This window comes from Lepidochelys kempii, chromosome 1 (genome assembly GCF_965140285.1).
Source record: "Lepidochelys kempii isolate rLepKem1 chromosome 1, rLepKem1.hap1, whole genome shotgun sequence".
In the NCBI taxonomy this organism is placed as follows: domain Eukaryota; kingdom Metazoa; phylum Chordata; order Testudines; family Cheloniidae; genus Lepidochelys; species Lepidochelys kempii.
The window spans coordinates 240,797,824-240,810,532 of NC_136380.1; the positions used below are offsets into that span (position 1 = coordinate 240,797,824).

The 12,709-nt window shown below is 44.9% G+C and overlaps 1 protein-coding gene across 6 annotated transcripts in view; it reads left to right on the forward strand.

Moving 5' to 3' along the window:
- MICAL3 (microtubule associated monooxygenase, calponin and LIM domain containing 3) overlaps window positions 1–12,709 on the forward strand; it is a 243,355-nt gene that overhangs the window by 165,478 nt on the left and 65,168 nt on the right. For 5 of the 6 annotated variants that reach the window (XR_012155812.1, XM_073319697.2, XM_073319780.2 and 2 more), the window contains one exon: window positions 10,344–10,539. Coding sequence is in view for 5 of the 6 variants with exons in the window: in XM_073319697.2 (XP_073175798.1) it covers window positions 10,344–10,539 (196 nt within the window). In the remaining variant the exon portion in view is untranslated. Of the gene's footprint in view, window positions 1–6,225; window positions 6,417–10,343; window positions 10,540–12,709 lie in introns of those variants that run through there. The other variant, XM_073319717.2, reaches the window with a different exon arrangement.

Sequence of the window (12,709 nt, forward strand, 5' to 3'; positions counted from 1 at the left end):
GGCCACTTGGCCACATTACTCCCACAGTGACACACTTACCCAGTGTTCAGAACCAGTTAGCCGACCACCTCAGCAGAGTTTTCTTCCAGAATAACACATGGTCCCTGAATAACATCATCTTGAAATCCATCTTCAGAGATTGGGGCATTCCAGCAATCAATCTGTTTGCAACAAAAGATAACAGGAAATGCAGTCAGTCCTATGCTTTCCATTTGAATTTGACACCACAGCTGATGTATGCTCTGGTGCCAAATTCAAATGGAAAGCATAGGACAGAGCCTTGCTCATGAACAAAACTGACTGCATCCAGTGAGAAATTACTGGAATCCATCTGCAAATGGTATGCACATAATTACATAACATAATTCATTACAAACCCCAAGTAATCCATTACAAAATTTTTATTTTTACTTTGGTCTTGATCACTTTTAGGCATCAATGGGGAGACAGAGTACCAACTAGTAGCTGAATCTCTGGAGAATACCGTTGTGACAGGTTCGGTCACAGAAACCCCCTTGGGACTGTCAGCTGATGTGCTGAGACTACCTCTGAGCCTGTTTTCCCTGCCATCTTGGGACTTCAGAACCCTGCCTTGTTGAGCCAAACACGCTAGCCTGCTACAAACACAGACCCAGATCTGAACCACGTCCCTCAAAGCTGCAGATTTAACTGAAAACGGCATAGCAAGTGTTCCCGTCTCTAGCACTCAGACATCCAGCTCCCAATGGGATCCAAACCCCAAATGAATCCATTTTACTCTGTATAAAGCTTATACAGGGTAAACTCATAAATTGTCTGCCCTCTATAACACTGATAGAGATATGCACAGTTGTTTGCTCCCCCAGGTATTAATTACTTACTCTGGGTTAATTAATAAGCAAAAGTGATTTAATTAAATATAAAAAGTAAGATTTAAGTGGTTCCAAGTAATAACAGACAGAACAAAGTAAGTTACCAAGCAAAATAAAACACACAAGTCTAAGCCGAATACAATAGGAAACTAATTCCAGGTGAAACCTCAGAGATGTTCCAATAAGCTTCTTTCACAGATGGGACTCCTTCCTAGTCTGGGCCCAGTTTAAGTTGTAGTTTATGGCCTGGGTCCAGCAATCACTCACATCCCCGTAGTTACTGTCCTTTGTTCCAGTTTCTTTCAGGCATCTCTTTGGGGTGTAGAGGCCATCTCTTGAACCAGCTGAAGACAAAATGGAGAGGCTTCCAGGGCCTTTTATATTCTCTCTTGTGGGCGGAAACCCCTTTGTTCTTCTGTGCAAAATCACAGCAACAAGATGGAGTTTGTAGCCACCTGGGCAAATCACATGTCCATGAATGATTCAGCTTTTTGCAGGCCGATACCATTGTTTACACGTTGGTTTGAACATTCCCTGGAAAGCTCAGATGTGGGTTGAGATCTCCCAGAGTCCATTGTGAGTTGAGTATTTCTTCATTGGGCACTTACTCAGAATAGTCCTTTCTCAAGAAGCTGACCAAATGCTTCACTTATGCTACTTAGAATCAAACAAATTGAGATACAAGTACATAGCCAATATTCATAACGTCAAATACAAAATTGATACACACATACAGGCAGCATAATCATAACCAGCAAATTACAACCTTTATGTAGACACTTTACTTGACCTCCTTTGAACAAGATTTGGTGCAACTATAGGACCTTGGGTGCATCAATGATCTGTACGGTCATAGTTCATGTCAATAACGTCACAACCGCTGTGGAGGACTTGGTTAAACCCAATACTCGGTGGGACCTTACATGGATAAACTGAATTTGGCAAGGTTGAAAAGGAAGCATTAGGAAGAAACTAAAGATGCAGGAACTGCCAGCTGTGAGCAAGACTTGCCTTATACTAAGTCCCATGGCATGCGTTTTGAGAAGAACACCTGCTTCTTCTGGGTAAGCACAGTTTTAACACGTGAGACGGGTGAGAAACAGTCACTCTCTGCGAGAAAGTAAAGTGGGTTCATTGACCCAAAAGATGCCCACATATACAACATTGCATGCCACATCAAGTGCTGTACCAAAAATGTATGTAATGTATTGCATCAAACCGTAAACGCAACAGAAACAAGTACTTATTTTTCTACTGGAAACTGCGACTCAGCTGGGTTTCATAAATTGCGTCACAGAGGCTCTGGTGCAGGGGTGGCCAGCCTGAGCCTGAGAAGGAGCCAATGAACCAAGTTACCAATGGGCATTTGCCAAAGAGCCACAGTCATACATCAGCAGCTGCACATCAGCTCCTCCACACCTGCTCCCAGCGCCCCCACACCCACCAGCAGCCCTGCGGATCAGCGCCTCCCCCTCCCTCCACGCACCTCCCAATCAGCTGTTTCGTGGCATGAGGGAGGGGGAAGAGCGAGGGCATGGCAGGCTCAGGGAAGGGGTGGAGTGGGGGCAGGGCCTGTGGCAGAGCCAGGGGTTGAGCCTTGAGCACCCCCCGGCACATCAGAAAGTTGGTGCCTGTAGCTCCCACCCTGGAGTCGGTGCCTGTACAAGGAACCGCATATTAACTTCTGAAGAGCCACATGTGGCTCCAGAGCCACAGGTTGGCCACCCGTGCTCTAGTGGATGGGAAAGTGGTAGTGATGGCTGATATAGAGGCTAAATACAGAGAAATAGGTGCTTTGAAGAGGATTGAAGAGGAACAAATGCTTAGCAGAAAGGCTCTTAAAGCACTTATTGAAGATGAACTGTGGGATATGGACATAGTTTTTAGCAATCCTATCCATAGAGATTAATCACAGCGCATATCCTTAAAAGCTGCAAAAGACTTGGCGCTATCAAAAGTGGAAGAAAGTACTGATGTCAACAGTAATATGAAGACTCTGCAGCTGCTATGAAGCCTTCAAAACCCAAAAACTAATCCAAGGCTCCATCCATCTATGGGCTTCAATCATGAAGAACAGACTAAAGCTGTGCTCACATGCAAAGACGAAAGTCACGGTGAAGGTGGCAGAGACTATTACAGAGTTAACCACAGATAAGTCGTTTGCTTGTCTTGTGATCGCGTCCATATTTCAGCATGATGTTGATCTACGTGACACTTCGGGGAAAGTATGAGTTCTCTGTGGTACCACGATTGATGTTAGAATGTTATGGAACAATGCATGTGTGGCAGGTGAAAAATAAACACACATCTTGCTTGGTCTTCTTAAGCCAGCACCTGCTGACAACATGACCAGTACCTTATGCCAACAGAGGCATTTCAGCATAGCAATCACAGATGGTGTGGCTGAGGTACAAGCTCTCAACAAACCAGAAACAGTTAACACCTGGTGAGATGGCAGAACACTTCATTATAGGTTGTAAAGAAAATACTGGACGTATGACCAAGTTCACCTTGGGTTTGACATGTACATAGAGGGATCAATTAGAATTATTACCAGAAAGAATAGATTCCATGTTATTGCACCTGCCCAGTTCAAAAATCACGGACTCCACAAGCATCTTCAATGTCACAATGAAGAAACTATTGTCTCATACTTGCAGAAAAGATAAATTAACCACATACCATGCAGGAAAAACGCTTCAGCGTGCAAAGAATTGCTCAAAGAATTTTATTATCTCATGGTGTAATGAAGCTTCTGCCTCACACCATTCAGTGGAGTTTCTTCATAGCTCTCATGAGAAGGGTGACGCTAAAATGATCTTGCCTTCCATCAATGCCACAGAGACAAGTGCTACTAAATTCGGTATTTTTGCACAGGACACAGGTATTCTAGTGCTTTCTGTGAGATGCTACCGAAGACTTCCTCAAGATTCTGTTTTTGTTCCTGCTTCTATGGAACAGAATTTCTGTCTGTCCCCCAGAGATGTGTTCCTGTTAGTCAGACCATTAAAAGCCACCACACAGCCAGGTTTCTTTGCCCTTTCAGGATGTGACACTGCTGGAAGGTTGGCTGGAAAAAACGTATTATCTTACTAGAAGGCATTTGATTCAACTTCCGAAGACTGACTTCTCACTCTGAAAATGCTTGGAATGGCTGATACAGTCACTGATGAGGTCATAAATGCACTGGAGGTGTTCACATGCCAAGTTTACCAGTTGAAGATCAGCATTGCAAGACTTGCTGAGCTACATTGGTAGATGTTTTCCAAGAAGCAGACATACAGAGAAAAATTGCCACCAACCTGGGCAGTGCATTTATACCTGCTATCAAGATGGCAAATTATGAAGCAATGGGATGATCAAGTGCATCCAAAACTACCTTCCCCCTACCACACACGGATGGGTCTTGGAGGATGGACTGATCATACCAGTTGTGTGAAATACTGTGTGCTCCCAAATCAATCCTTCAGCTAATCACCTGCTCATGTGCAAAGACCAGATGCTCACCACCCTTCAAATGTTTGGCCAGCAGCCTGCCTTATATGGAAATGTGTGACTACGGCAGAGACAAGGAACAGTGTGACATGTCTAGCAGTGGTGCACTACATGGACACAACACTGATGATGAATTTGAATAAATGTTTTCAGTCCTACATGTTAAGGCTAACTTCCCTAGGATTACCAAAGATCGATGTCTTTTTTTTTTTTTATTCATGTAAACCGTGTATCCCTGTGTTTAAAGTATAATTTAAAAAAACACTGATTTTTAAATATTTTCTTGAATATATACATAATTGTTCTGGGTTTGTCAGGTTTGGTACTATTGTGGTCATGGGAAAAAAGGCTTTCAAATGATACCCAACTCAGCCCATTTCTGACAACATTGTAGAATCAAAATTTCCACCAGGCAGAGGGCCTGGAGCTGGGGAGAAGCAAGTCCCCCTTGCCACACTGCAAAGGGTGACACCCTCGAAATCATGATTCTGTAGATTTCTGCAGATAAAATGACACCACCCTTTCCTTTCTATCACTAACCTGGCCCTAGAATAAGATTTTACTACATTATGCTCCCAGACTATTCAGGACATTTTGGATTATCTGTTACATCTGAAGTCCTCAGGTCTGTCTCTTAGGTCTTTGAGAGTCCACTTAGTGGCAGTATCTGTGTTCCATCTACCAATTCAATGGAAGTCCATTTTTTCTGACTCCCTGGTGATTAGATTTTTAAAAGGAGTTGTCTGTCTCGTCCCTCTTACAGAAACAGCACCATTGTGGGACCTTAATATGGTGCTGGCTGCCCTCATGGGTCCTCCGTTTCAGTGCTTAGTAACTGCTAAAAGACATCTTTCCTCATAGCCATAACTTCTAGAAGGAGGGTGCGTGAGTTGCAGGCTCTCGTGGCAGGACCTCCATATATGTAATTTTTCAAGGATAAAGTCGACCTAGAGCCACATACAATATTTTTATCTAAAGTGGTTTAACCTTAACCAAACTATATACTAACCTGTATTCTTTCTGAAACCACATTTGAATATGGAGAAGCAGCACCTTCATACATTGGATATGAGATGCTGTTTGGTGTTCTTGGATAAGACTAAACCATTTATTCACCTCAACTTTGCCTCATATGCAGATCAGGTGAAGGGTCAGGTGGTTTCCATGGAGATGATCTCCACGAGGATTATTGCCATGACAATGGCATATGGAATAGCTCAGTCTACACCTTCATAAGGTGTAATACTGGCGGTGGCTTATTCGACGAGGATCCAAGCGGCTTCAGTCACATGTCTCAGTGATGTTTCTATATTAAACTTTTGCAGAGCAGCTGCTTGTTTTCCAATGCATACTTTTAGCAAACATTATGCTATTATGGCTGCAAACATTGAGAAGACAGCTCTGCAGCTCACCTTTAGGTAGACTCTGAGCCCCACCTTCTTCAGTTACTGCTTGTGAGTCACCTGAGCGGAATACACGTCTGAAAAGACACACAGAATCAAAAAACCCAGTTACTTACCTCTTGTGTAACTGTGGTTCTTCGAGATGTGGATTCATACATTTATTCCACAGCCTGCCCTGTGTACCCTCTGCATCGGAGTCATTAGCCTTGAATTTTGGTGCGAAGGAACTGGGTTGGGGCGGCACCATCGTTACATAGTCATGGGAAGGGCAGTGGGGCTGAAGGGTGCAACCATCACCTCTCGGGTACTGCTAAACAAAATTCTCTGGCTTTGGTGCACTAGGTGCACCTGCACTTGAGTGGAATACACGTCTGTACCCACACCTCGAAGAACAACAGTTACAGTACGCAGGGAAGTAACTGTTTTTTCCCCTTTGTGCATATGCATCACAGCAGGCTCCCTTATTTGTATTACAGTAGCTCCTAGAGGCCCCAACTGAGATTAGGCACCCCATGATGCCAAGCACTGCACAGATAAGAGTGGGAGACAGCCTCTGCCCTGAAGATCTTACAAACTAAACAGACAAGACAGACATAAGGAAGGAGGGGAAAAGGGGGCATTACACTATTCATGAAAAAGAAGACCCCACTCTAATACTGGATTGATGTAATGAGGAAAAGAGGTAGGCAAGAGGAGAGTCGTTCTGCTTTGGAAAGGAGTTGTTTTTCTCACACACCTGTCTCTTCACCCCTCAGCAGGTACTGTCTGAGGGGTTACCCCGGCAACTCTTTATCAGGCTTGTAGAACTAAATCAATAATGTGGCTTGGTTTTTACTAGGTGGAGGAGGAAGGTGGTGGAGAATGGGGAGGGACTGAATTGTCTCTCAGGAGGGGAAAGCTTTCAGAGGAGCTTCTCAAGCCCTGGTTGTAACCATTGTTTCTAAAATGGGGATGGAGAGGAAATATGTCATGCAGGGGAGCAGGGCAAGGGGCACTTCAGCACAGGAATGTTATTTCTGGCCTTGTGTTCCTTTACAAGAGGCAGGCTGCATCAGGACTGAGATAAATAGGGGCCTCTGGCAGCTTTCACACCACAGCTAAGCAGGCTGCCCTGTTAGGAAAAACAGTTCCTTTGCAATGATCTGTGGGCCGTTCGTAGCCAGCAGTCCTTCCAAAATGCAGAACTATAACATTTTCCTATTTAAGATGTTGTTTGTGGCTATTTGAGCTGATTCTTTGTTTGTGTGATGAGCTGCTTTTGGCTCTCAGGTGGCTCCTGATGTTTGACTAATGACATAGTTTTTTTATGTTTCATCGTACGCAGTCAACGTTAGCCCCTTTCTGTGTTTGCAAGCAGCTTCCAGGCTTGACTTTGTGCAGCTCTGGTATATGAGGCAGGTGTGCTTGTGCCTTTAAAACTAAAGGCACAAGGTAAAATGGTACAAGGGGTTAACCAGTATTCTCTGCAAGTACCTCCTGTTGGCAAGACTGTAGAATAGTGTTGTCCAGGTTTGTGAGCAGATGTCTTGAACAGCAGTTTGACATCATCATGAGCCATAAGGGTATAGCCCTCAGTGAGATAAAGGATGTCACTAAGAAGCACGTGTCCAAGGCAGATTGAAATATTCTTCTCCCTACTTTGCTCAGTAATGCCGTCCCTTGTGAATCCACTTGATGTGAGTAGATAGCCACCTTTCACCATTCTAGCTCCACTTAGGCTTTTGGAGGAAAGCCAGTGTAAGCCAAGCTGTTTGTGTTAATAGCAGCAATCTGAGAGCTGTGAGCTGTAACCATTGCCCTTCTGGTTATTAACTACATAATGAGGCAAACAGTGTGGAATCAGTTGGCATCTGTTCCATTTGTGCTTGGCGGTGAGCTTGATAGTGTCTTATGCCCAGACAATGAAGACTGATGGTGCCTTCTAGAAGCTCAGGAAACAAATCCTCTGTGCAAAGTGTGCCCGTCTAGAATAGAAGTCCCTGGCCGAGGCTGGAGATTATTGGGTCATGTTCTTCAATATCAAACTGCATGTTTTTTCAAGAAAAAGAAAATGGAGGAATCTGGCCAATGATGCTCCTGAATTGCACAGCTAAAAAGAACAAAATCAGTCTTACATTGGAAGTGTGTCTGGGAATGTTCTCCCTTCTTCCCCGAAACTTCCCAGCATACAACACCTGCCAGGCACGTAAACTATCTTGGCATAACCACACTCCTTTGTCTTACAGTTTTTAAAAGAGCTTTTATCCTTCTCATATCAGCCTTGTTCTAGAGACAGTGCCACTGAACCACCTGGTCTATCCCCATGTATTGCTGCAGGATTGGTTTAATTCTTCCTATACTGTCCCTGATGTGGTCGTGGGGTGGGAGGGACAAGGCTAACTCTCTTATCCTGCACACATGTCGGTAAGGTGGCTTGTGTGAGTTTCACTAGTGTGTATAAATGTCAGTTTGGTTCCCCTCCCTCCCCTACATTTATAGCTCCTACTGAATTTATTTCCACCCACCCCTGCAATGAAAAAAGCCATCCTTTCCATAGTCTGTTAATCTGACTCTAGAAATGAGTCACTGCTGCTTTTTTGCTTGCTTCTGCAGAAGCTGACAAAACATGAAGACTCTCAAGAACAACACGAAATAAATCCCCTAGATAAAGGACTCCTTACCCTTCTTCCTTTCATCCTTTTTTCAATCTATGAACTTCATGGATACATTACTGGATACCCAGAGTGGGCCAGAATGAGAGGGCAAAACAGAAACAGCCTGCGACAGCTGTGTGCGTTGGGGGAAGTTGGGCCTAACTGGAATACATTGCAATCTGTGAAAGGGTCTAATACAGAAGATAATCTCTTTCTTTATGAGGATTTACTATACCCTTTATTTGCTCTCTATCACCTTGGTACTCTTTCATTACCCATAATACATTTCTCTTTCATGTCAGCTAGGATTGGCAGATCAGCATTCCAGGTCAGATCCCCTGATGATGTGAACTCAGCGTTGGGGAATGTAACTCTGATTACAAAAATAGTTCTGGCTGAGGTGGTATCACCATCTAGGCATCCCAGAGAGAGTGAAATGAAGCGTGAATCCTAGCGTAGTGTGCTATTCAGTTAATCTTTTAAAAATACTGACACAACATAAGACTATTGTTGCAGCAGCAAATTGTAGAGAACAAAATATCCTTGGAAATGTAGGTTAATGCTCTGACCTTTTGCCTGTGGAGGTCTATATGGTTTGGATCCTGTGGGAACATGGTAGTCCCAGTCTAGGTTCTTATGGACATTTGTCCACATCACCAAAACAGCATCAAATGTAGCATGATTCCTGAGGGGAACCCCAAGAATGTTACAACAGAGGATGCTATAGGTCCAAACTGAGGTTCATTGGCAGAGCTGTACAGGTGGGTCGGGGCTAAAATTGTTGTTAAAGCTTTTGTATATCACTTGCCTGCAACTCTGCTTGATGAAGCAGTTTCTGACTTTAACAGGCACTAATCCACCCAGGCCTGATTTCCAGAGGTGCTGAGCACCCACAGATTCCATTGGCTTCAACCGGAGCTCTGAGCACTTGGCACTTTCGGAGTTCAGCCCCACAAGCATTCGGTCCCCATCAGCAGAGTTCGTTTTTTTACTGTGGAGAGCAATATGAAATGGATGGAGATGTTTATTGCTGAGCTGCAGGTGTGTTTAACCTGTGGCACTAAGTTTGGTATTTTCTCAGCTCCTCTGATACCTACCTTTGGTGCTTAATAATATAAGCACTTGATGACGTTGCTAGCGGGGTTCCTAATGGCTGCAATAACAGGCATCAGAATCAGTATTATGGTACCAGGCCTATCATTGCTGGGACTGTGATTCCCAGTCTCTTGTCTTTCCACATACACATTTCCTGTTTTCACCCACCTGATCAAGGTTCAGAGGTGTAGGTTCTTCCAACGAGTGCTGCTTTTTAAATAGGCCTTGGAGCTGCTGTCTTTGAGATAGACTGTCCTTGTGGTTTGCTGGGGCTAGGGGGAAGCAGTGAACCTCTTATCCAGCATCCTCCCCCACTCCCACAGTCCCACAAATTGTTCATCCAGGTTTCTCCTGCAGTCCCAGTTTTGTCACATACTTACAGGAAATCAAGTCAAGTCCAGACAAAAACACATCTGAGGCTTGAACCTGATGGCCTTACACCAGGGAGCTTCCTACGGCAGGAGTGTCCCTTTGTCTCCCACATTTGAGACACTCCTTACGTAATGGTGCACGCGTCAGTCCCCATGGCAATGGCTTCCCTGTCCCTTCTTGAATAGGGGTCCCTGTGCCTGGCCTGACACAGCTCTGGCCTTTGCAGCTACATTTTTCTTCTTCCTCTCTCAACCAGGACATGTAACTTTTTGTTAGCATCCTTTGACCAAAAGCGTTAACCAGGGCCCACTTTGGAGTATTGCTCCTTCTCCAATTCAACCCGTAGGGGCTAATATGGTAATGGCATCAGGTCCTCTCTCTCTTTATTCCCCTTTGGCCCTTTCTCACCCCACTGCTCCTTGCTCTGAATCTGTTTGCAAATATTCAGACCCAGTTCATCAGATTCATTGTTTGTTTACTGGCTTGTTCTTTAGGTCCTAATGTCAATGGATTGGAGGAGCCCAGCCTGGCCAAGAGGCTGCGTGGCACACCTGAGCGCATTGAGCTGGAGAATTACCGGCTGTCACTGCAGCAGGAGGAGGAACTGGAAGAGGTTCCCGAGGAGACCCTGGCAGAGCATAACCTGAGCAGTGTACTAGACAAAAGAACAGAAGAGGATGTGCCCAGCAGGTTAGCACACATTGTACACGTGTCCCTGTATCCACCCCAGCAGACTTGTGTCTACTTGCTCTCATTGTACACTTTCCTGTGCACTTTCCCATACACTTTACTGAGGCTCCCCTTTCTGGAGACCTGATAGCCTCAGCTGCACTTCAGAGAGGTGTATTATACGAGAGTTTCTGTTCTAAACCCCTATTTTGAGTCACTTTAATAGTGTTCTTTAAAAGTTATTTCTTGTACTGAAATTTCTCATGCTCAGTCTTAGCTCAGAAAGGAATTTACTTTTTGGAAAATTTCATCTATAAACAACTGAGTCATTTGGGTGAACAGAACATGGGATCAGAGGGGAGTGTTTTTTCAAAAAGCTTTTTCTGCCTATTTTGCACTCTGATAACTGAAAACCATTTTTGGTTTAAAACTTCAGGTTGGAGAGATACTTAGCCTTGATTGAGTGCCTTTTTGTGCCTGAGAGAGCTTGACTTGAAGTAATAGCTATGGATAGCATAAAACAGGATATGCCACATGCATGTATGGTCATTTCTTCAGCTGCAGAATGGTACATCAGAGTGCTAGGGGCTCAGTGCTCACACATGTGGGCAAATGTCTCTCAGTAATTCCTGCAACAGCAATTCAGTTTGATAAGGGATGAGTGGAACCTTTGCTGTCTCAGCGTCCTCCAGATAATGTGGCTCTCTTACTTACTGTGAGCGCTGCTCCATATCCTTTCATTACAGCAAGAACGCTCCTGAACTGTTCAACTCTTTGCCTGTGCAACAGTTCTTACATTCTTAAAACTGCCACTGTAAACTCCAGTAATGATGATATCGCTGATGGCTAAAGTCAAGATCCTACGATACAATCACATGCATGCTTAACTTGAAACACATGTGTAGCCCTGCATGTTTAGTTGCCTACCTCAATTCTACAGGTGAAACTGACTTCAGCTGGGCTACTCAAGAATGTAAAATTAAGCACATTCATAAGTCTTTGCAGGATTAGGGCCTGAGTGCATTCTGGGATGAGCAAATGATAGGAGTCCCTGTAAGCATGTGGGACTCACCCCTGCGGCGCCTCCTGCTGGTGTCCTGGGAATTAGCTCTACTTCCAGCCTTGGAGCGCCCTCTGCAGGCAGGTGTCCCGCTTATGCCAGGCCCCTGTGTCCCTCCCGGACCGTGTGCCCCTTCTACTCCGGGGTGCTGCCCTCTGGCAGTAACCCCTCACTTGCAGGGTCTCCCCTGCCAGGGAACCCCCACCCCCTATCTCTACCTCACCTCAGTCATAGGCTACTGCCAGTCACTAGCTAGCCCCCGTGCCCTGAGGCAGACTGCAGTATAAGCCACTCATCATAGGCAAGGTTGGGTTTGGACCTGCTGCCTCTGTCTAACCTTGGGCTGTCCCCTGCAACCCCAGTACCTGTTGGGCCTAATACTAGGCCGCAGCCTGGGGCTTTCCTGGCTGGAGCTCCCCCAGCTCCTCAGGCCCTTCCCCAGCCCTGCTCCAATCTAGGTATTCTGCTTAGGTCCCTGCAGCCAGGTCTCTCCCTCTCAGAAGCTAGAGAGTCTCTTTTGAGTGCCTGGCCTACAGCCCTTTTATAAGGGACAGCTGAGTCTGTTTGAGGCGTGGCCACAGCTGAGGCTGCCTTCCAATCTGCTCAGCCTAAGGCTCCCAGCCCAGGCCCTCTCCAAGGGCTGGCTTTTGACCCCGTTGGGCTGGGAAGAGGTGACCACCCTGCTACAGTCCTATAAGATGCAAACAGAAGAGGCAGCAACTGGATATTTTACACTATCTAGCCTTACAAATCTTCAGTAGTCCTGATGCATCCTTATCTTAAAAGCACTGAACAGATGTGAACTAGGATGGGTAAATACCTGGTGTCCTGTGCTGTTTCCTTTACTAGAATAATGACAGTGTTAATTAATTATCTTAGGAAGTTCTCAACAAGATCTTATTTTGATATAATTTATTTATTTGAGGTGTTGTCTAGTGGCCTAGTTGGATGTTCTCTGCAGTTGAATGTGGTAGGTTTGAGATATGTTCATATTCTCTGTCCCTCTCCCAGCCCACTGCTCAGATATTATAAATAATGTTGCCATTGTTAATATTAATACTAATAATAATATCGCTGTAGCTTTTATAGTGCTTATTAGATCGGAAAGTACCACCCAAAGTTCACTAGCCT